At 37.8% G+C, this 26,050-nt stretch overlaps 1 protein-coding gene across 1 annotated transcript in view; it reads right to left on the bottom strand.

Annotated features, from left to right (window-relative positions):
- Positions 1-26,050, bottom strand: part of LOC135888686 (transcription initiation factor TFIID subunit 4-like) — a 207,145-nt gene that overhangs the window by 137,120 nt on the left and 43,975 nt on the right. Inside the window, exons 8-10 of the mRNA XM_065416440.1 lie at positions 25,701-25,806; positions 19,851-19,965; positions 7,344-7,513 (exon numbers count right to left, since the gene is read on the bottom strand). Of these exons, the coding sequence (XP_065272512.1) occupies positions 7,344-7,513; positions 19,851-19,965; positions 25,701-25,806 (391 nt within the window). The remainder of the gene's footprint in view (positions 1-7,343; positions 7,514-19,850; positions 19,966-25,700; positions 25,807-26,050) is intronic.

The raw sequence follows: 26,050 nt of genomic DNA, 5'->3' as shown, positions 1-26,050 counted from the left end.
CCCAGCATGTTTTGAGAGTTGGTGACGTTAGTACCACCACTAGAGCATGGAGTCTGCCTATGGGGATAATGCAAGTCAGCTTTATTGCAATATTGAATGGTTCTCTGAGGTTTTCTTTTTATTGTTCTTATTTTACATCCTATCTTTCTACTGACAAGCTATACATGAGGTGGAGAGTACCATCAGACTCTGCTACAGGATGAATCTTCGGGGAATACTGCTCCCAGCTCGACCCTCCTTTGCAAATATCAATAACTTGAAGCCATTCACAGGCAAACCCTTATTTTGAGGCAGCAGGTGGTGTTGTGGAAAGCCATGAAGGCTAGAACCATCCTCCAGAGATAGCAGGATCTTTAAGGAAGACCATTACATGGGATTCATAAAACAAAAGCATGGTACTATGCTGAAGACAGTACTTGAATTCTCTATGTGTTTTGGGGACCAAGTAGTATGGTCATGTTCTCAGTTCTATTACAATAAAATCCCACCAAAAATAGTAATTTTATGACTGTAGAAATCAGCTGCATTTTATTTATAAATACTGATGTTCTGAACAAATCTAAATTTCAGCTTATTTTTGAGGGACTACATTTTGGTGGAAGAACATCAATACTGGTATATAAGTTAGCCATATAATGTGCAAGTAGCACTGCTGAAAGCATAACAGAAGCTATGCTGTGCTGTTGCACAGAAGAACCGATAACAATAAAAAGAAAACCTTAGAAATACACAAAAAATATTGAACAAAAGCTGTCTTACTTTTATAGAAAGGCAAACTCCAGGCTCTCTAGTGGTACTGATGTTACCAGTACCATGCATATTGGGACGTCTTGTAGAACAGGAAGTCTAATCGTGGATCTATTAAAGAAAATAGAACAACAATACAATGTACTAGTTTGTTGAAATGCCTACTAATTAGGCTTAGTATCAGCAGCATTGCTAAATAAGATTAGAACATTTTTTCTTTTTTCAAGGAAATAGTTATAGGTCACCATTTAACAAAATTTGGTTGCCCTAAAATGTTTGACATTATCAGATGCAAAATAAAATAAAATAAAATGAAGTCTCTATAAAACAGGCACAATAAACACATTTTCTTTTCCTCTCTCAACACACTCGCTTTGAAGATCTGGGCATGCATGTTAAATATGTAGAATGATGGCAAATTTTCTAATCTGAAATTTTTTAAATCAAATTAACTCAATGAGATAATTACCCTTTTACTTCAACTGACAGATCTGTGCATTCCCTAACAGTGATATGAAACTACAGACATTTCAAACACTAAATTCATATATACATCCACCACACAGTCTATGTCAGGGGTCGGCAACGTTTGGCACGCGGCTCGCCGGGGTAAGCACCCTAGCGGGCCGGGCCAGTTTTATTTACCTGCTGACGCGGCAGGTTCGGCCGATCGCGGCCCCCACTCGCCGCGGTTCGCCGTCCCGGGCCAATGGGGACAGCGGGAAGCGGCGCGGGCCGAGGGATGTGCTGGCCGCGGCTTTCCGCCGCCTCCATTGGCCCGGGACAGCGAACCGCGGCCAGTGGGGGCCGCGATCGGCCGAACCTGCCGCGTCAGCAGGTAAATAAACTGGCCCGGCCCTCTAGGGTGCTTACCCTGGCGAGCCGCGTGCCGAACGTTGCTGACCCCTGGTCTATGTTATGTCTCAACAAATGATATATTAAGGATCCTTTATGGGAGCTGGAAAAGGTTCACAGACTTGGCATGCAAACAATCTTTCAAATTAAATGAAATGATACCTAATACAAAACCTCTTGCTTAAAAGAGGCAGCTGGGATCAGAGAATTTCACTCATGGGATCAGGACTGCCCATGTTGTTAGAACAATACATGACTCCTCAAGGCTACGCTTGAGGAGGACTAACATTTCATAGGCACATTATGCAAATATTAAAACTACCTCCAAAACAGTCAAGGGTAATTTCCACAGATATGCGGGGGGGGGGGGAGTGGGGGGCTCATGACGGAAAGATGCTGGTAGATAAACTGATATGGAAAGGAACATTTCAGTTTGAAGGCAAATCAGTTCAAGAATAAAAAGTTAAAGTCCAATGGTGAAAACAACAAAATCTTTTCAATGTGATGGAGGAAAGCAGAAGCAAAAAAGTAATACACATAGTTATCTGATGGGCAATCACATGGCTTAAAACAGGAGAACTCCAACAACTATAATCTAACCAGATATAAAAGCCATTAACAGTAAACCAAACACAGACATAAGTATACTTTTACATTAGCACTGTTCCATATCTAAAAGAGCATCATCAGTAGTAAAAGTATCATCCTATTCAAACACAAATGTAACTGTTGATAAACAGGCAGACAAAACAGTGATGACAGAATGCCTATATTTATTATTTATTAAACTAATAACAAATGCTCAGAGAAAATAAGACAGAAGGCTCTAAAACCTATTGGAATGCTCTTCATGGAACAAGGCCAAGCAGATTTTCTAGGCAGTTCTAACACAATATCAAATGCCCTCTAGAGCATTCAGATTATTTGTTTAAAACACACACACACACACACACACACACACACACACACACACACACAGCTGTTTTACTCTATGATGCCATTACTGTGTACCTCCAGAATGTAGAGTCCTAGATAAGCTTTTAGTTCTAAGATTTTTCTTGCTGTGTGTTGTATCATGCATTCATGCAGCAGGCACAAGAACCAAGAATGTGTTTATGAAGAATACTCATTTAGGCAGATGAACAGTCAATATTCTGGCAGACAGAATTTAGAGAAGAGTACAAGAAGAGTAAGAACAGGGTATATCTAAATTATGTTGAACCTAATCCTTGCAATTTTAACATTGACAAACAATGGCTTTCAAAGTATCACACAGAGCTGCTCTGCAGACACTATGTTTAGGAATAACCTTCGGCCTCCTACTATCTCGGCCATTAGACCTTGGACACATTAAAGAGATGCATTTTCAGATTTCTTGAAGGCTATGTTTCCCTGCCAAGAGATTTATTTAGAATAAACAAGGTGCTACAATACTCATATTAATAGGAAAAATTAGGCACATTGTTTTCTTGTCAAGAAAGAGTTTTCTTTGCATAAAACAGTCTCTGACAACAAGGAGATATAAATACTTGATCATTGATCAACAGACAAATCTTTAAGAAAAATTAATTTCATAACTCAAAATTAACAATAACTTTGAATGAATGGGGGATGAAAACAATTATTCATGACTCTTCCCACGAATGAAAAGCTATCATTATTCTTTAATAAATATTGAAATAAGGTGGATAGTTACTCCGAGTTAGATATGGCTGATAGTAGATTTTACTTCCATCTCCGCCTATAATGAAATATATACATATTTTTAAGTACTTCACACTTTGAAGGTTCTGGTTAGCCAACTGCCCTATACCGAGAGAGAGAGAGAGAGAGAGAGAGAGCAAGGAATAGCATAAGCCAAAGAACAGTATTTCAGGCTTATGTTTCATTATTCTTGCTGTAACTGAGTTATTACATGGCCATGTCACTCTAACCTATGACATTTTGGGGTAGTCAAAGTAAGAGCAAGATATAGGCTGTGGTGTCATTTGGTAGGGTTGTAAATAGAAAGGGAAGTCAGGTGGAGTCAAGACTGAGCTGTGGGAATTTGTGTTTTCTTACAAATCCGAAGATTATCGGGAGATTGCATTTTGGTGACCTGGAACCCCAAAAGAGGGCTTTTTGAAGGCCAAATAAAGTTCTAGGGCTCATCATTTCTACAGAGACAAGTACAGGGATATTCTCCTAAATAGTTTTTCAAGAAAGAAGGTGTGTGAGAAAAGGAGGGGACTAGATTTTTATCCTATTGTCCCATTTAATGGGCTAATGTTAAGAAAAGGAAAATTTAGGATGACTATCAGGATTTCCACAGAAAACGAGATGGTTCCACCCAAAACCAGTAGGAATGGGAACCAATTACTAACAATATTTATCATTAGGCCACATGAAACACTACAAAATGAACTAGTTGCCTCACCAAGCTTCCCCCCCCCCCCATGTACAGCTTTTACAATCCTTCAAGTTTTCTTGAAGGCCCACTATAGTTGTGCAAAGAGTAAGGTTATGGTCAAGTGTACAGTTTCATATATTTTGTATGACTTCTCATTTACCTTTCATGCTTCCTACTGTGCATGCAGTTCTTATTTTGTTACTATGTGTTAACAGTGATCGTGGATGTTCTTTGCTTCTTTCTCTTCTTGCACCTTTTCCCTTTTTTCTCAGTTTTAGTTGTCAATGCATATAAACAAATTCTTCTTTGGTTTCACCCTTTACTTGTGTCCTGTTACCTTTCATTTAAATGCAATATAAAATTAACTGTAGCCTAATTTTTATCTGCCTCACAATCAAGCAGCAATTATACATCAGATGAATAAAGGTGATTCTACTTTTACCAAAACTGCTACGAAGCAAAAAGAATAAACTCACTCTTACAATAATCCTCTTAGGAGCTGTGACATATTATGTATATTGTGATGCTGCCAGTTTATTGCACAATGGAAACTCAATTCAAAGAATGTCCACGTAACAGCTAATGTTTAAAAGCTAATAAAAGCTAAGAGATAGTCCCTGTCCACCAAAAAATAGTCAAAGAACAACTAAAAATGAAGGGGGGAAAAAAAAACCAAGCACAAATGATCCAACTTTATTTTTCTGTGTTCTCTCCCAAATGAAAACTAGGAAGTATCACTATTATTTATTGGGTAAGTGCAGCCATGGCATGGGGCTAATCAATTTTTCTCGGCTCATCAAGGAAACACTACCCAGGTGTGCTAATGGAGCAAGCATAAGGATCTGCCAAATAAAAACATACAGCACCAGCAAGCACAAGAGAAATTGTAGCCTTTCAAAAAAGAAGAGGCAGAGTGTTGTGTGTGCCATTGTGTTGTGCTGCCATGCAGAAGAATCAGGTTTTAAGCTTTATGATCCTGGGTAGAGCGGCGACAAAATACATTGCCTGGTGCAAAAACATTCATTCTTCATTTTGAATCAAGACAGAGGTTGAATCAATCAAAATCCTTGCCTTCACAGATGAACAAATGGCAACAATTGCTAGTCAAAGATGACAAGACACAAAGGCACATGGAGAAGGAAGTAATTTAGGCAATGAACTAGTGTCTTTGCATTAATGCATCTTTCAGCTATTTCTTATATTTAGAAGGATCGATAATATTTATATTTAAAATAAACTATGGACTATAATGCTGCCAAGTTACTGTAGAGATAAGAATGTACAATATTTTAAGAAGAAACCTCTTTTACTATAACTTTGAGGCATTTGGCTGGTGGTAACTGCCAAAGACTGCATAGCATCTGCTCTCACTTTAGCAGTTTATATTCTGACTCTAGTGAATGGAAGCATAATCTCTGAAACAGCCTTTGGGGAACACTACTGAGTTTCTCTACAGAGCTCTTGCTCAGAGATGAGAGAGCGGGGGATTAATATTACAGAAAACTTGAAAGAACCAGCTTCTGAGACAGGAGTGAATAGCAGTGTCCTGATACTGTACATACCACAGTTCTTTCTTTTACTGGAACATTAGAAAGGTGCCCTAAATACTAAAGTGATTATTAAATATGAAAAGCGTTCAAGATAGAAAAAAATTCCCAATTTTAAGCCATATTCAGATACATTAATGTAAGAAAAAAGTGCATTTTACCTTGTTTGTCAATAGGCATAATACAAAAACATAAGATAATAGTGGATCCAATTATCTGAGACTTTTCTTTTCCTAGTGTGTCTAAGAATGTGACAGTCTCCTTTGTTTAGTCCTTGTGTGCCTAGGCATACCAACACATGGTCAGACTGATTTTGTGATACTCATACAATCCCATTATTTTAAGTGCCCCGTAGCACAAACTACTGAATTTTGTGTGGTCCTGTGAGAGCAACAAAATCTGGCCCCACACAGTGAAAACAAAGCTTTTAAAGCTTCAAACTCAGCTGCAGGAATTCTCTCCTCAAGAGCCATGGATACTAAATAGTAGCCACTAGTGAACCCCAAAGCCACTTTCAAAACTACAAAAGACTTTATATAAAGCCAAAAGCTCTAGAAACAGCAGCAAGAGCTCACTAGGAGCGACCACTCTCTTGGATTCACTGCTTTTGAGAAGCAAATCCCTGCAGCTGCTTTTAAAAGCTTTGAAAGTTTCATTTTCAATTATCAAAGCCAATAAAGTTTCAAAAAACAGCCACAGGGATTTGCTTCTCTGAGGAGCAAACCCCAAAAGGCAAATGGTGAACAGTGCGCTGTGTTCTGTGGCTCTTAAAGTATGTACAGAGTCTTCTAAGCCCGACACTTCAAATTACAACTCCATGTTGGGCTGCAATTGTTATACCCAGAAGAATTAATTAAGGCTTGCATGGCAACTTTATTAGTGACTTTCGAGTTATTAGGTCTAATTTTCTTTGCTTTTTGTTTTGTTGCACCAGTATACAGTTCAATCACAGCAGGCCTCACAGTGGTGCTTCCAAAGACTTGCACTAACAGCTTGTGGACTTCATAATCTCAGACAGCAACCACCAGATTCCCCAAAATTTGCATTACTATTTTCTTATTCACCTCTACCCCGATATAACGCAGTCCTCAGGAGCCAAAAAACCTTACCGCCTTGTAGGTGAGACTGCGTTATATCGGGTTCGGGCCAACCCGCGGCCAACATATCCCTCACTCGCGCCGCTTCCCGCCGCCCCCATTGGCCCGGGACGGCGAACCGCAGCCAGTGGGGGCCGCGATAGGCCGAACCTGCAGCGTCAGCAGGTAAATAAACTGGCCCGGCCCGCTAGGGTGCTTACCCTGGCAAGCCACGTGCCAAACGTTGCCGACCCCTGTTATAGACGTTAAAAATTGAATTAATACATTTTAAATCTTTTTTGTATGAAAAAAATACATCCAAGCAAACAACTTGTCTTCTGCTAAACCATAGGGAGTGGAAAGCAGGAGATCTGGATTCCATTCTTGACTCACTCTCAGACATCTGCTGTGATCTTGGGCAAGTCACTTTACCTCTCTGTGCCTCATCTTGGTCATGTGCAACATCTGAATAATAATGATTCCCCACTTCACAGGGACAATGGGAGGTTTATTTCCTTAATGTTTGCAAAGTTTGGGGATCCTCAAGTAGATTATAATACCGAAGTGCCATTTTGATACAGTTTGACACAGCCAAGATACTTTTGTAATGAAAAATGCTTATAGAACCTTAATTATATCAATGCTGGATGCTACCGTGTATTGTGACACTGACTAAAACTGAACAGCTCCAAAGGCAATACTAACGAAAGCAAATGACATGCTTCTCACCCATTTCTAGTATTCGTTTATGTAAAGGGATAGCAGCAAGAAAGGGTTCATCTTTACAAGACTGTATCTGGGTTCCAACCAAGTCGGAGTTGGTTGCCATAATTCGGGCACTCTCTTCATTAAGGTTAACTCCAGCCATAGAGGCAACATCATTGATGTCATCGTCATCTCTATAACAAAAGCATAAACAAAAGATAATTTTGCATGCGATACAGTAACTTTTATAAATTAACTGCCTCCCTTAAAGGGAATAATCATGCAATGCTCCTGATCAGAAGAGGGAAGCGGGGCCAGTTTATTGGCACAGCCACCGGGCTCTACCTTATCATGGAATACCCAAGATTCAGAAACAACTTAATGGAACATATCTCTTTGACCACTCAGCATCAGGCAATCTGCAAAAGTGGTGTGTCCAGCATGGACAAAAACACCCACAATTCTATATGGGCACCTTTCCTTTGACCGGAAGTTGATGAGAAACGTGATAGCAATGACAGCTATGTGGCCAGCTGACAAAGGTTAGTAGTGACCGCAGACCACAAGGCCCTCACTTTTCCCCCATACACTGATGGCTTGGAAGTAGGGGTCAATCAACAACAGTAATGAAACAAACAAAAAACCCACAGACATTGAAACCAAAACACTGTATTATTTCAAATTGCTCAAGGTTCAAGAGATACCCTTATTAAAACTACAATTGAGAACAACAAATCTCACAAAAATGCTGAAGAAAAAAAAGGAAACAAACCACACACAAAAATTTTTAGCATAAAAACCTTAATGCCTGTGATGGAACTGGCACCACTTCAGAGAAGCTAAACAAGATCACATGAGGCTGAAGATCCATTTCTGGCCAAGCCATATGAGCTTAGCTGAATATTGGACCATGTGAAGATAATCACAAACATGAACACATGGTTAGATAAATTGGTATGGAGAGTAAGTGAATCTAGAACAAATAGGCTGGCGCCCCAATTCTCCGATTAGAGCTAAAACAAAGGTGCTGACCATACTACAAAGCTGTTTAAGCTTACTTGGTTGTGTAGTTAATGAAAACAAAGCACTAACTTACAAAGATGCCATACATGAACACCTAATAAGAATCCGGAATGCAGTGAGGAAGAAAAAGACCTAGAGTCATTCTTACAGAAATGGCTCTGAACTATTGCATTTACACTCTGTGGAACACCCGGTATATGTAGAACAAGCCCACGGAGTCTCTAACAAGCGAAATGCAAACACAATAAATGCTGACACCGTTATCAGTGTGTTCCCAAATGATTATGATAAACATGGGATTTTGCAAGCATCTTGCAGCAAAACTTATATTATGTCAACTTCTACACGGACATACAGCCAATGTCATCGCATTCACTTCAACCAGGACCCATGATATATACATCTGTACAGAAAAATTTGGAAAGCTACAAGTACCTTTAGCATTTTCACATATTCAGCCTGTGATTCCAGCATTTGGTCTCTGAGAGGCAGTTTCACCTCCATCAAACATTCATTCTAACAGAAAAATAGAGAAAGTATTCTCCATTTCCCACAAAAGTTCATAGTATGACATACAGGCAAACAAATTTTGTTCTTGAACCTTAAGAAGCCAAATTTTTTTTACTGGTAATGACTTAAAAACCCTGAGATTGACTCTCTCTATTCAGACAACTGGAATTTTTAAACTGGATAGTGAAAACAACTGCAAGGCTTGAAAAAATATATGTATAAATAGATAAGGAACATTACATTTATATAAAAAGGTAAGTTAGAGGTATTACTATATTTGACTGAAATGTTTGTTGTGCGTCTTGATTAGTCATGTACTGAAATTTAATTGAACATTAACACCAAAGTAAACTGTGCAATTAATTGTTTTAATATTGCCCTCTACAAATGCTATTTTGTACGATTACCATAGCTTTAACATTTATCACTCAATAATTGGCAGAATTTTCAAGACACAACAGAATTGTAAGGAACACCCCTTTCCCATTAACTTTCGGGAATGTTCATTTCTTCTTTCTTTAGTGTTCTATCCGTGTTCCTCCTTGCCACCTGCCTCACAATAGAAAGCAGGAACTGAACTATTTACCTTACTATGCTTTAACAATAAGTAAAAATCAATTTTTTTTACATAATTTGAGTCCTAATATAGAGCCCCTGATTAACATTCTTTCTGTATGGTAGTTTTTGAAGATACTGTAACAGCAAAACTCAAAATTCTGAAGTTTTAAAATGTACAATTTACAGGAAAAAAGTAAAATCTACATGTGAATTTTGCAGGTGAAGAAGTGTAAAGATACTAGTCTTAATAATACAGTCAAATAAACCTCACAAGGTACGGTAATTCATTTTAAAAAAAAACTTTTACTTCCATGTTTTTCTATTGAACTTAGTGCTCATGAAAGGTACAAGAAACCCTAACTACTGAAAAAATCCCATTTACCCTCAAAACATATATGGCCTGGGTAACAGCAGAGTAATGTTCCACAAACTCTATGCTCTGTCATTGTTCTTTAACCCTGCTCTTGTGGACACACTTTGCCATTCACACTTGATCTTTGTCTTCTCTTCTGAAACAGTCAAATATAAGGAGTGAGAGGATTGATGTGCACACTTTCCCACCGAGAAATGAACTGAAACTAGCAGCTCATTTTTTTGCCACTGGACTGCAGTTCAGTCTTTGGCCAGGAATCCACCATCGGACTACATTTGTCTCACTGAACTGCATATAACGGCAGGTTATCTGACGGCAACACGTACAACAGAATTGCCTTCTGAGTGTATGTGACTCCATTTGGCTTGATGCCCCTGTGCAAAAGCAGAGGGATAATGAAGTAAGATGTGCATGGGTGGGGGCTGACACCAGAGTGCATAGATCAAGGGGATCCACCACCCTGCTGGCCATACAGCAAAACCATCCATGGCCCTGAAGAAAGGCTATGATCTCTGCTGCTGAAATGAAGCCCACTGGAGCACTCAATATCTTATAATCCTTATTAATCTATTGCCGCTGGTGAAAATAGCATAGGCAAAGGACAAGATTATTTTTTTCCTCGGGAGGGACAAGACTGTGGATGTGGAATCTTTTTGTGAGATGGCGCTGATCAGGATTTGAGGAAAGTGAGTCAAGGGCAATAGCACAAAAAGAAATCTCCATACGCTATCTGAGTAAAGGGTAGAGAACTTTATTCACTTATGAGACAGGTTTAAATCCCTAAACCACAGTCTAATAGTAACACTGGCTTTAAAAAGCAATGTAACTGAAAACTTATGTATAGTGCCAGCATTATTGTTTATGCCTGTGATACATGAGAAAATTATTAACCCAAAACATCAATATAAATAGTTGTGGAAAAAGATAACCCTATTTGCTGTAAAAATTTAAAAAGTACAACTATATATATATTATGCAAAGGGATTATTACCATAACTAATTACTTCTTGCACTAACATTCGACAATTATGTAAATATGCATAAATGGAACTCATACATACATTTGGACAAAACAGTTGTATCAAAGTCAATTTGAATCATGAACATGTGACAATTATTTTACAGCCAGATCACAGACCCTACCAAGTACAGTATTACTCATCACGATTTCAATGCCAAACTGTTTTCTCTTTATTAATCATCATGGTGATCCGCCCCCCTTTTGCCCCCCGGCTACAAAAAAAAGAATAAGCTCCTTAGATATAGTTATTGTAAAGCTACAAAAAAGAGGGATGAGTCATTATTTTCTGTTTGTAAAAACAATGTGGTCCTACCACATCAATTTAAAAATAAATTCTTATTGTTCTTTCTAATGCCACCATAAGTCACTGTACTGCTGAAAACATTCACTGCCTTAAATCCTCTCTGTCAAGTTGCAAGGATGATGTATAAACATCACAAAAAGTAGAATGCTAAGTTTACATAAAGAAGTTTATCCTTTATATTTATATTTATCTTCTAGAGATACACTCAACTCTTTCCCCTTCTTCTGCATGATACTTTTGCCACCTAATATTTTTTTTAAAGTATACACATTCGGAATAAAAGATTAGAGTCCATACATTATAAACAAAATAAAATAGGCTGCAATTAGTGGCAATAAACTATTTTTTTCTGGAGGGGTTCCAATGATATCATCAAGAGCATTTCAACGGCACTAATAGTTTAGTTCATCAGGAGAACCCCTGGATAGAATAATTTCTTGCATCTCACTTGCTAATTATTTATCAATAGTTGTGCAGAGAATAAAATATTACAGGAAAGGTAGAAAAAGCAAATTGTAATAGTAATTGGTGATTTGAATCTTCCAGTCTAATGGTAGTCTGTCATTTTCCCTTTTTTTTTTTTTTTTTTTAATTTTGAAGAATTATAGAATGGAGGGTAGAGTGGTTTTGGATACCGTAAGAAGAAATGACAAAAAACTTGCAAACCTTGTTTCTCAACCGTTTCCCATAAAAGTCAACTTTTCACTCCAGATCATTGGGTTTTCAGTAGTAATTCTGTGGAACAAAGATGCCATCCAGTGGTAGGTTAGATTGATAGTTACTATCTATTCCCCATTAGGTTCCTTTGCACATCACATTGTGCTCTAAAGGTACAACATAGCATAGTAGCTGATGATTCCCACTTTTGTTGTATTGTACAGTTCTTAGGGTATTGGAAGCAGCCTCACAATGTTGTGTGTATTATTTATTAGTGTAGGACTGTTTTTTCCCCTCAAGCTCATAATGTTGTCTACATCTTAACAGAGAGATGGTCTAATGGACCATTTTCCCTCCCATATGTAATCACACAAACCACCTTTCCTCCATTCATGTAGGAAACACTGGGGCAATTATAGCATTGCTTACATGAAAAAACGAAATTAAGAAGGAAAGTAATATATATATGTAGTTGTCTTAATGCAATTTTAATGATCATGTGGAAACAGAGAGGAGAGCCAGTGTCATGTAGCCAGCCTCTTTGTGCATTAAATACATTATCACATACACTTTTTCTCTCATACTTGTCAGCAGGATTTGAACCCAAAACCTTCAGATACACATCACACACCTATTCCACTTGAACTGTGTGGAGTATATGATGGTGGGAGTAGGCTATAGTGTTAGCCTATAGTGTATAGCTATAGTGTATAGACCAACTTGTAGTGGTAGACATGCCACATACTTTGCCAGCGGGTTATACATCTATTTTGGAGAAAGTACTAAAACATGGGTCGGCAACGTTCAGCATGCGGCTCACCAGGGAAAGAACCCTGGCGGGCCGGGCCAGTTTATTTACCTGCTGACGTGGCAGGTTCGGCCGATCGCGGCCCCCACTCACCGCGGTTCGCCGTCCCAGGCCAATGGGGGCGGCAAGAAGCGGCGCAGGCTGAGGGATGTGCTGGCCGAGGCTTCCCGCTGCCCCCATTGGCCCGGGACGGCGAACCGCGGCGAGTGGGGGCCTCGATCGGCCGAACCTGCCGCGTCAGCAGGTAAATAAACTGGCCCGGCCCGCTAGGGTGCTTACCCTGGCGAGCCGCGTGCCGAACGTTGCCGACCCCTGTACTAAAATATGGTATTAGAACTGGAGTTACCACACATATTTACAACTTTCTATTTTGTAATGTGAAATAAATTGTACATGTATCTAGCTTGAAATATCTCTTTGGAAAAGCAGAGAATCTGGAAGCCCTACATCAAAAGTTTTAAGTAATGTACAATTTTGAGTGTAAATCATTGACGGTGTCCATTTTAACTATCTGAACAGGACAAGACACTTTGCACATCATAGCAGGATATTGATAGGTCCTAGGAGATTGATTCAATCACTTGACTATGCCAATATGCCACCATGTCACCCAATTTGGAGTGTCTTATTTCAATTATAAAATTGATCTTTTATTTCTAAAATATGAAATAAAAGAGAGTAAACAGAGCTTTGTTCTTACATATATTTTCCCTTCATATTATTTTAAATATTAAAGGATTTGTGACAATGTTGGAGGCCAACGCCTTTAGTTGGGGAAGGATTCAGATGTTCTGTCTTTGGCCATTCCAACATGAGTCTAAACTAGCTTCGGATGAAGTCTACTTGTGAACGTGCAACTATTAACACAGACCTTCTTATTTTAAAGGTTCATGGACCAATGGCTGTACTCCACAGGTGTTGGCCTCCAACATTAAAAGTGAGCTCAGAGTTTCAGGGGAATCTTATTCTCACTTTATAGGCATAGGTTCCACAATACATTACTCTGGCAGCACCAGGAGTGGTGTTGATGAGGTTCAGAGGTTACATACAGCCAGCTCTGAAATACAGCTCAGAACAATATGGGGCCTTTGGAAAAGGAAGGTGAACCTAGATAACCGCTATACCTATCTATCCCATCTCAAATAAAACAAATCTACATTGGCAGTGTTCCCTATAGCCAGTCACAGCAGTTTCTTTGTTTTAAATCTGGCAGGTCTGTCTTCTATAATGAATGAGATCAGCCAGATGATGGCTTTTAGTCACACTTCACTCGGGGCTGGATCACTGATCACCCTATTACAGTCCCAGTCCCTTAACATTCCTTTTTTTATTATTAAACGTACATGAGGTGGATGGGAAAAGGAGTAAATCTGAAAACGGAATGGAGAGCTAAAAAACAAAAAAATCTACCACCACATACTTTTGTGCAGTTCAAAAGATTGTAAAATAACTGTCTGTGAAAAAATAGGAAGTTAAAATTCTCCTAAAAGGCTAATGTGCGACCACTATCATCATCAGCAAATAAGATTTTTTAATCATTGCCCTATAATTTTAAATCAGATTAAAATTATTATATTAGTGCAAAGCTGAATACTAGCTGAAATAAACTAATTCTACTTCAGCAAGAGTAAATTCCTTTTTAATCTGCACAGCAACCAGAATGATTTCAGGTTTTCAAGATTCAAGTTTCAAGATTTAATTTACAGAGAAACAGGATGTACTGAACTTGTTTTAACTAGATTAGATGGTTTTCCGAGAAGACTCAGCAAAGTTTTCCAAATTCTGCTACGAAATGTAATCACGTTTGAAACAGACTTCACGTTTGAAACAGACAAAACTACCAAAGTTATCTAAAAATTGAGAATAGAAACCAAAAAAAGTTTGTGCAAAAACATTAATGGCCAGATTTATGAATACTTTACAGACTTCTCGTAGAACCTTACTCCTCAATTAGTCCTGTTGTACTCAGTGGAACTATTAGTGGAGTAAGGTACCCGTTGTGAGAATAGTTACTATAATCCTGCTTTAAATTATTTTACATAAAGGAAAAAAGCAGGGTATACAATACCAACATCTCAAAATGTCTGAAACGATGAAGAACATTTTGTAGAGATTAGGGCTGTCGATTAATCGCAGTTAACTCATGCGATTAACTCAAAAAATTAATTGTGCTGTTAAACAATAATAGAATACCATTTATTTAAATATTTTTGGATGTTTTCTACATTTTCAAATATATTGGTTTCAATTACAACACAATACAAAGTGTACAGTGCTCACTTTATATTTATTTTTTATTACAAATATTTGTACTGTAGAAAAAACACAAAAGAAATAGTATTTTTCAACTCACCTAATAAAGAGATTGCACTACAATATTTGTATCACAAAAGTGCAACTTACAAATGCAGAATTATGTACAAAAATATAACTTCATTCAAAAGTAAAACAATGTAAAACTTTAAGGCCTACAAGTCCACTCAGTCCTATTTCTTGTTCAGCCAATTGCTCAGACAAACAAGTTTTTCTTACATTTGCAGGAGACAATGCTGCCTGCTTCTTGTTTACAATGTCACCTGAAAGTGAGAACAGGTGTTCGCATGGCATTGTTGTAGCCGGTGTCGCAAGATATTTACGTGCCAGATACACTAAAGATTCATATGTCTCTTCATGCTTCAACCACCATTCCGGAGGACATGCATCCGTGCTGATGACAGATTCTGCTCGATAACTATCCAAAGCAGTGCGGACTGACACATGTTCATTTTCATCATCTGAGTCAGATGCCACCAACAGAAGGCTGATTTTCTTTTTTGGTGGTTTGGGTTCTGTAGTTTCTGTATCAGAGTGTTGCTCTTTTAAGACTTCTGAAAGCATGCTCCACACCTCGTCCCTCTCAGATTTTGGAAGGCACTTCAGATTTTTAAACCTTGGGTCGAGTGCTGTAGCTATCTTTAGAAATCTGATATTGGAATCTTCTTTGTGTTTTGTCAAATCTGCAGTGAAAGTATTCTTAAATCAAACAACATATGCTGGGTTGTCATCCGAGACTACCATAACACAAAACATATGACAGAATGCAGGTTAAACCATGGAGCAGGAGTCATACAATTCTCCTCCAACAAGTTGAGTCACAAATTTAATTAACACTTTTTTTTTTTAACAAGCATCATCAGCATGGAAGCATGTCCTCTGGAATAGTGGTCGAAGCATGAAGAGGCATATCAATATTTAGCATAGCTGGCACGTAAATACCTTGCAATGTCAGCTACAAAAGTGCCATGCGAACTCCTCTTCTCACTTTCAGGTGACATTGTAAATAAGAAGCGGTCAGCGTTATCTCCCGTAAATGTCAACAAACTTGTTTCTCTTAGCGATTGACTGAACAAGGAGTAGGACTGAGTGAACATGTTGGCTCTAAAGTTTTACATTGTTTTGTTATGGAGTGCAGTTATGTAACAACAAAAATCTACATTTGTAAATTGCACTTTCATGATAAAGTGATTGCACTACAGTATTTGAATGAGGTGAATTGAAAAATACTATTTCTTTTGTTTGTCATTTTTACAGTGCAAATATTTGAAATCAAAAGTAATATAAAATGAGCACTGTACACTTTGTATTCTGTGTTGTAACTGAAATCAATATATTTTAAAATGTAGAATAACATCCAAAATATTTAATAAATTTCAATTGGTATTCTATTGCTTAGCAGTGCAATTAATCATAATTAATTGTTTAATCGCGATTAATTTTTTTGAATTAATCATGAGTTAACTGCGATTAATTGACAGCCCTAATTTAATTACAATATATCTATCCAATCAAGCGTTACTCTTTCCACTCAGACCTGTCCCTCAAATAATTATTTACAACATAATTCATCATAGCTTGGATATGGACAATGAATTCATCTGATTTGAAAACTGGATAAGGAACCATAGTCAATGAACAAACAGATGCGTGTCAAGTTGTGATGGGGCGAGGAGTAGCGTGCCACAGAAATCAGTGTTAAGTAGAGTCTTAATACATTTTTTCCCACAAATACTTGGTTAACTTAGGTTTGATATTGCTCAGGAATATTTCTTCACACCACAAACACCTAAGAGCCAGTAAAACAAAGTAAAGGCATACATTCACGCCCACCCTGCCATTATGATACTCAACCATCCAAAAACACTAATACCCTGTCTAACACACTAACTTTCAATTCAACAATATTACCCCTCCCAACGTACACAAAGAAGTGAAAAAAATCAGATTTTCAGAAAATTAATTCTGTACTCAAAGAGTAAGTGCTGTAAATTTGGGGAGGATAACCTATATTATTCACTATGCTTATGCAAACAAAAAACAATGAAAACCATGCTTAATGTGCAAATGTAAATGCAATCTGAACTATGGAGTCACTATTGCATCTCCAAACACTTGTCATTACAGTTAGCCATTTATCATCTCAATTTATAAATCCAACTATCAAAGAATTTAATATATACTTCCCAAGATTGTAGAATTGGCAGATTAGCATAGCACAGTGGTTCTCAAACTTTTGTACTGGTGACCCCTTTTCACATAGCAAGCCTCCGAGTGAGAATCCCGCTTATAAATTAAAAACACTTTTTAATATATTTAACACCATTATAAATGCTGGAGGCAAAGCAGGGTTTGGGGTGGAGGCTGATAGCTCGCAACCCCCCCCCCATGTAATAACCTCATGACCCCCTGAGGGGTCCGGACACCCAGTTTGAGAACCCCAGTAGCAGATTCGATCACAATGGTGTGGCCCCTCATGGATTTCAAGGAGACTTCTGTTTGTCTCTCCTCCCCGATTGCAGAAATACAATACTTCGGAAATACTATTATATTTTTGGTATTATAGTAGCACCCAAAGGCCCCCAAACAAGATTGGAGCCTGCCTATGGCAATAATGTTCATCTTTAGGTATCATCACAGGTAACAACACCATACACATGAATGGGGTACTTCACATTTTTCCCTGACAAATTTTAGCCAGGATGAGTTTTTACCCCAAGATAAAACAATATATGAAGTTATGTGGGTTTTATTTTGGAGAAGTTAGGGGATTGACAACTGGGCTTATGAAGGGAAACTAGCTTCCATCTTAACTATAGAGCACTAACCATCACTCCACAATGCACTGTGAATCTAACTTTTACCATAATAATTATTGTCAATATTGAAGACTAAGCTACCATTTGTGAAACCCTCAGTTCATATGTGCCTCGCATGTATAAATCCCTCACACTCACTTCAGTAAACAACATTTTATACTGGAAAAAATAGTTCAGCAAGATATGATAGACTTAGTGTTTACATGATTAAAAGAAAATGTCTAGAAAAATAAAGTTCACATTTCTATTACTAGTGACCAACCCTTTGCCCATAAGACTGAAAAACTAAAGTAAGTTATTTTAAAGAAAGAGTATGAAATAATAAAACAAATATGCAATAATAAAGCACCAAGGGTAAAATGAATTTATACATAACACAACTATTTTTCAAAATTTTTGCTCCGCTTAGATGCCAGTTTGCCTTCTGGCTACAAACACATTCTTCACACACGCTGGGAATGTTGAGGAAAACTAGTCAGCATTCAGAGGATTAATACAGATTTCCAGCTCTATGCCTTTAGGCTTAATAGTCAGACATCTATTTGTCCTCAGGAGAGGTTAGGGGTTGAAATGCAAATATGCAAACAACAGAATTCTTTGTTAAGATATCAAGAAAAAACTCCATCTCTACTACTGTTTAATAAATCCTTGCAATTCTGTGGATTTATTTAAATTCAGCATTGTGTCTTACTATTTTGAACAAGAAAACAATGCAAGAAAACAAACACATTCATTCTGACTAAAATTTGTTCTCTAGAGGAAAAATGACATACACCCTTGACAGCTTATTTACCAAACTCACTAAAGATTTATTGATTTATCAATCAGTGCCTTGAGCATTTGCTTCTCCCCTAGGGAAAATTAACAATTCCAACTAACCTAATATATTCTACGTATAAACTAAGTGAATGAAAGAATCAATCCTGGCACAATTTACAACATCCAGTAAAAAAAAATAAAAAAAAAATGCTGTCCCTTTTGGTGTATGTAAAATTGAAAGCCATGCTAACGAAGAATAAATGCCTATGTTGCTTACTAATACAAAAAATATTTATTAAGACAGTACAATTGAACCCAACATACATTTTAAATCATTTAAATACTCAGTGGGAGGCAAGTGCACTGGAAAATAAAAAATTGAATGATTTTGCTTCTAGATTAATACTAAGTACTACCGCTATTAGTTGCAATGCTGACATGCCTCAGAGCAGAGATATTTCACAACGTCCTACAAATTCTCTTTTACTCTACCTGTAAAAGTCTAAGCTTGTCAATTAATTACTGATTTGATGAGGTCAGATCAAAGTAAGTATCCTAAAGGAAGAATGTGACAGTCTAAAAATACTTTCCCATTTTAGCAAATAAATAGGAAAAAAGGGCAATATTTTAAAAGGAATTAAAATGCACTTACATCAATGAAACAAAATTAAAATGAAGGTGGGAGGGCGATAAAAGCAGCAAATATAACACCAGCTTTCCACTACAAGTATTAAAAATGTTCAAAACCTATAACGTACAATAATATTTATAAAAGTTTGAAGGGTATTCAAAATAACAGGCACAGCAGCTCAATAAACCTATGCTACTGGGCTGAACTTCTGCAGCTCCTGACCACTACAGGAACTCAAAGAATGCCCCAAGTTGTGCCACGCAAACAAATCACATCAACAGCAAATAAGGCAATGAAGTTTCTCTCTTCAGTTCTAAAGAACAGAGTTTTCCCTAGGCTTCACACCTGCAGCTGACCTGCACAAGCTTATTTACATACAGTATGCCCTGCTGTCACAATTAGGATCATCTCAACAAGGTACATCTCATATGAGTGTTACAATCTGATTAATAAAAATAGCTGTATTGCACCCTTATGAAAACCTCATCTACATAGCTTCCTTTACTAAAAAAATAATTCATATTCACAAAAGTGATTTGTAAGGTTTATTAAATATTTTTTTAAAATCTGCATGGGGGGGGGGGAATCTGGCGTCTTTCCTTTTTTTAAAAAAAGTTGAACTAAATAAGCAGATTGCCATCCAATCAAAGTGCATGGGAAATCTAGGAATTATTATAAAATACTGCCCTCTGGTGTTAAGCCCATTCTAAATTGTGTGTGTGGGGAAGGGGGTTGTTGTTGTTTTTTGTTTTTACCTGAAAGATCCACCTCCAGGGTCATTCAACTTGTTTTTCTGATTTGCAGAGACCTGAACACCAAAGCCCCCAGGACTTTGGCTGGCTTGTATTGTTGGTGCCTTCCCTACTGTGCCTGAAAAACACCAAGCAATGTTATTATGAGCTGTCTTAGACAATTTACATCAAAGAACCTTCTGTCCAGGAACTAAATTTAACTGTCTCTAAATTGCAAACAAAAGCAAGTTGTTATTTTTAAAGGTTCCATTGCTGAAGAAGAGAGAACGATTTAAAAAATAAAGATGAATATTAACTTTTTTTCAACATTTACTTGTGAAAAAATTGAAGATTCTAACACTGCAAACCATTATTCATAGCTGGCTAAAATATAATTAATGGCAATAAATATGTTTGCAACTACCAGTAAACTGCTCTTCTACATAATCTGCACAGAATAAGCAAACAGGAACTGAAATAACTTATTTTAAAGGATAAGCAAGTGGTACCATCTAAGAGTTTTGGTAAAAATCATGTTTAAAGATATTCAATAATACTGTAGTATTTTGTCTTTGAAATGTAAAATATATTTTCTTATTTTCCTATATAATGGTTCACTTTGTTACAATGAACAACCACACATTTTCAGAGTTAAAGAAACAGTTTGAGTTACTGTTTTACACAGTACATAAAAATACACCTCTACCCCGATATAACGTGACCCGATATAACACGAATTCGGATATAACGCGGTAAAGCAGCGCTCCGGGGGAGCAGGGCTGCGCGCTCCGGTGGATCAAAACAAGTTCGATGTAACACGGTTTCACCTATAACGCGGTAAGATTTTTTGGCTCCTGAGGACAGCGTTATATCGGGGTAGAGGTGTATGTAAAATTTGAAATAAAATCCTATTTAAAGCCCTACACTTATTTTCTCATTTTAAAAAATATTTTGTAAGCAGTTCACTTCTGTATCTATACTATGAAAAAATACTTTCAAATACATAGTTATATAAATCAAAGTAAAAATTTTCAAATGGGCCTAGGTGCACTCAATTCCCATTGAGAGTCAATAGGAATTGGTCATCTAATTCCCATCAGTGCTTTAGAAAATTCCAACCAAAACACATAACAAATTTCTGTTACTAATTAGCAATAAAAATTACCACAAAGCAATAGAGCTCTGGATGATCAATGCAAGGAAACATTATACCAGGGCTTGAATTAAAAAGTTTTGATCAAGTGGAATTTTTACATTTTTAAGTGATACTTTAGTTTACTGCTTATATACTTTATTAGTCACATCTACTCAGGCTATAGGTGGTCTGATTCTCTTTATCGTTCTTCAGTGCAACCTCTTTTTAGACATGTATAAAATATTAAAAATTAAGGTCTTCTGAATTGATAAATTCTTCCCTTTTTATGCTTACAAATCTCAATGACTATTAATGAGTTACATGCACATGTAAAGAAGACCTTGAGACACCTTCAAAATCATCTGAAAGACCTTGCAGTAGTCTTATGACTCATTTATTATCTGCAAGTGGGCATGCTTTCATGAACCTTCGTGATTTATATTATTTTTTGTTTCATAAGCCCTAAAAACTAAAGCATGATTAGCTGAACTAATAAATTATTTAACAACATATGCTTTTCTGTAACAAAAGGGTTTGCCTTGACTGAGGACACCATTTTTTTTAATTCTAAGATCTTCGTTCAACTTCAGTCTGAGCTCTCAAGACAAAATTTATTTGACAGTCTTTGTTCAATCCCTCAGTCTACTGTGTATTACAGAAACCTCTGTATGAAGCCTCAATCTTGGAAAATCCACAGTAAGATTTAGGCCATCAGTTTCTAGGCCCAGGGAATGAACATGTATTGTGACATATTGAAGATCCATGAGATGACACAAATAGCATCAATCCTTTAGCTGGTCGACTCATGTATCTATTTCAGGTAAACTAATTAGAAGACTTTTTATTGAGTGAACTGGAAAGCATGGGATAATGAATGAAATAGAAGAAAAATTAACATAGTTCAGCATGTGCTATTTCTGTTCAGGAGACTCAAAGGGGCATTAATAATAAAAAAGCTGCAATGGCTGTGGCAAGGTGTAACAGATTTAGTGTATACTGTTAAAAATAAAGTAATGAAACAGTAGTAATGTTCATCCAGAATTAATTAGCATCAATAGTTTGATTTTTTCTATGGATGCGAAACTTTGATCCAAGAATATTACAGAAAGTACAGCAATGCAGTAGTCAATCCTTTAGTTTCCTGAAAGCAATCTAAACATATATAAACTGTCATATCTAAACTGTATATGAGAATTAAATTCCACTTGCCTTCACCCTATGAATATGAATTTTCTCAAATGGATCTGACAGAATGTAATTAAGTATGAGGTTTTAAATCTGGGATGATGTATACCTCCTTTTCTATTTTTAACAGCTACTGTCTGTATATAAGCAACAATTTCCTAGGTTGCGTACTTGGTTGTTGCAAGGCCCAAAGCAAAGCTAGAAACCTTGATAATGATCTCTTTGTTTATTAAGGTAGCCCAACACAATTTGCAATAACTTTTGTAAATTAAAATCAGCTGTTGGACTGGAGACCTCAAGAGACTGATAATGACACACAGAGTCTTTCACCATTAGGTCACAGGTTTAAGTATAGGCAGCAGGGTCTGGAGGAATGAGCCTGAGATTAGTTGTCAGTAAGTGCCTAGTTCTAATCCTGGCTCTGCCAATGATGTGTAGCCTTTGCCAAGCTACTTTACACCCCACTGGCTCAGTTTCCACAGCTGCATGGCCTGGTTTACACTGTTTTTGTACTGGTGTAATTACTTCAGTAAGGGGTGTGAATTTTTACTTAAACAGTTATACCGGTACAGCCCCTCATGTGGACGTAGTTATACAACTATAAAAAGATACCTGACAGTCTGCCTACACTGAAAAGTTGTACTGCTTTAACTATACCAGTAAAGTTAAAGCAGCACAAACCCCATTATACCAGGATAAAGATGCTTTGTCCTGCTATACCTATTCCTGTATGGAGAGGGGTGTGACAGCATACCCCATAAGGCTTTATGGGGGGGTGTTTATAAATGTATGTATGATATAACTGAAATATGTTTTGTGCTGCCTGTGCCATGTAACACATCTCCGTAAAGGTTATGGTCTACTATATCTATTCATCCTTTGTACTTATATACCATTTTCTACTTAAGGTTAAGAATATGGGCTGTATGCTTGCTTGATTTCTAAGTAAGCTTGGTGAGGCATTTGGTCAGGTTCTTTAGGAAGGAATTTGCCAGGTTAAGTACCTGATCGGGAAACACTTGGAGAACAATGCATCTTGGAATGCTCCAATCCACATAAGAAGTCTTCCTGGAGACATGCAAGATACCATGTGGACAATGGCGTCGGCCTGTAAAGACTGAGTCATGCAGGGGCATGTGACTTGCCCAGGTGTCTCCAAAACTCCATCCTGGAGCTGGACTTTGCATAGGAGGGAGGAGGGGGGTCCCCTCCCACAAGAGAGAGCCTATTTAAGCTTGGGGGAGACCCCTCCATTTTGTCTTCAGCTGGCTAAAGAAGGAGCCTCTCCACCCCCCCAGGATACTTGAAAGAAACTGAAACAAAAGACAGACTACAGGGGTTGTGAGAGATTGCTGGACCCAGGCTAAAGGGAGAGTAGCCTGTAAAAGGGAGCATTCTGGAACTGGTGAGGAACTTGTCTGTATTTAGTTTGATTAGGCATAGATTTGCGCATTTTATTTTATTTTGCTTGTGACTTACTTTGTTCTGTCTGTTACTACTTTGAACCACTTAAATCCTACTGTCTGTATTTAATAAAATCACTTTTTATTTAGTAATTTACTCAGAGTATGTATTAATACCTGGGGGAGCAAACAACTGTGCATATCTCTCTATCGGTGTTATAGAGGGCGAACAATTTATGAGTTTGCCCTGCATAAACTTTATGCAGGGTAAAACGGATTTATCTGGGTTTAGACCCCATTGGGAGTTGGGCATCTGAGTGCTAAAGACAAGCACACTCCTGTGAGCTGGTTTTCAGGTAAACTTGCAGCTTTGGGACAAGTGATTCAGACCCTGAGTCTTTGTTAGAGCAGACTGGAGTGTCTGGCTCAGCAAGACAGGGTGCTGGAATCCTGAGCTGGCAGGGAAAACAGAAGCAGGGGTAGTCTTTGCACATTGGGTGGCAGCTCCCAAGGGGGTTTCTGTGATCCAACCCGTCACAAGGGGAATATGTTATACTGTGTAAGACACCAGCATAACTGTGTTCACATTAGGGGGTTGTACTGTTTTAACAATACTGAGATAGTTAAAGCAGTATAACTTGCATGCAGACAAGCCTGTAAACAGAGATAACAATACTCATCTCACTTAGGGGAGTTTTAAGAATTAATGTTTCTAAATGCTTTGAATGTGTAAAGCTTTATATAAATGCTAAGAATTATTCTTTAGGCAAGATTGTGAATACCACCTGTTACCACCTCATGGCCAATCAATGGGCTACATGAAATAAATGTGCTTTTTAGCCATAGTTTAACAGAGAGATGTCCACATCATGCAAACTTTCATCACCATTAGCACCACTGTTGGCATTCTCAGCACAGAGGCCAAGCACTGAATGGGCATGGAAATCAAATTAACCTTCTCACATTAAGGTACACCAATCAGGATTCCGAGTGTGAAAGCTTGCATTCTCATTACATATTAAATAATTTTTGTGTTAATAAATTTAGGATCTTAGTATCAGTGTTGTCAATCCAATACTTCTTTTAAGAAGTAAACTCACTTCAACCCCGACTGGAGAAAGCAGTCCCAAGCATGAAAAGACAGATCAGTCTCCATGCCCAGGCAACCCTTGGCCTCTCTGAAGTGAATGGCCAGTTAGAGTGTCAACTGGTGCTAATCGTAATGGCGGGTTTAGGATGTGTATACTTGCCCATGGGCAACAGGAGAGACCAAATTACTCATCAGACAGACAATAATGATTTTAGACATTCCCAATCTAGATTGGATTCAGACTGAAGACCTTAAGATGACAAGCTCTGTATACCATTACAAATACTCGGTTATCTAACTGCCTGCATCCAAAAAGATATTTGACAACTGTAAAGAGAAACAAGGTTAAAGATGGCAAGTAATAAAGGGGTGCTGGGAAACACACACAAGAACTTCTAGGGAGAATAAGGAGGAGAGAATAAGCCAGTCCATTAATCTATCTTTGCACAGCTGTATAGAACATCCAGGTGCAATACCTAGCCTCTTGCACCCCAGATTGTCAGTGGCTAGGCATGCTGCATGCAGCACTCAGTCTCTGGCATCACAAAAAGTGACACTGGTGGCAGATGAAAGGCGTATAGCTGAAAAGTTTCTCAAAGGGGTTCTACCTCGTCCTCTGCAGCTGGAAAGACAGTGGCTACAATGTGTGGCCTCAACGGTGAGAGATAAAGCAGGGAGATTAAACCAAAGCATTCTCAGGGCTGCATCAGAAAAGTGAAGAAAGTCTTTCCCACACGAGGGGAAAAGGTCATACAATAAAACAGTAAAAACCATATCCCTCACTTCATTCGGACCGTCACACAAGAAACTGCTGAGTGCAACCTGGCAATTTAGGATGTAGCCTTAAATTAGTAGTTATAAAACAGTTAGCTATATCAGTCTGAAAAATATCTCAAAATTATATAGTGAAAACATGCATTTTCAGCCAGGAAAATGTAAAAGGTAATGTCAAGCCTGCCAATGTCAACGCTCAGTTTTCCCCATGCTACTACTTTGTAATAAAATTACAATTAAATTCATACAAATGTAACATAAGCTCACTAGAACATTTAAACCCATACCTTGTGGTCTAATGGTCTGAGTTATTACCACTGGCATCCTAATCTGGGTAGTCTGGCAAGCAGGGTTTCGTTTCACAGTTTGAGCAGATGTTGACTGGATAATTTGCTATTATTGAAAAAAAGTATACTTATATTATACTTTATACACAAACACACACAGCGTATATATATATTAACATGTATAATTACTAATATAAGCATGTGGGTCTCTAAAGCACAGCCAGCTGGTGACAAAAGTCATATTTAGAGAGAGAGAGAGAGAGAGAGAGAGAGAGAGAGAGAGTGTGTGTGTGTGCGCGCGCTGCTCACTAGTTTCGGTGGTGTTCATCTACAGCCCCATAGGCTTTTCC

The sequence above is a fragment of the Emys orbicularis genome, chromosome 14 (genome assembly GCF_028017835.1).
Source record: "Emys orbicularis isolate rEmyOrb1 chromosome 14, rEmyOrb1.hap1, whole genome shotgun sequence".
In the NCBI taxonomy this organism is placed as follows: domain Eukaryota; kingdom Metazoa; phylum Chordata; order Testudines; family Emydidae; genus Emys; species Emys orbicularis.
This window is presented reverse-complemented; position numbering and strand designations above follow the sequence as displayed.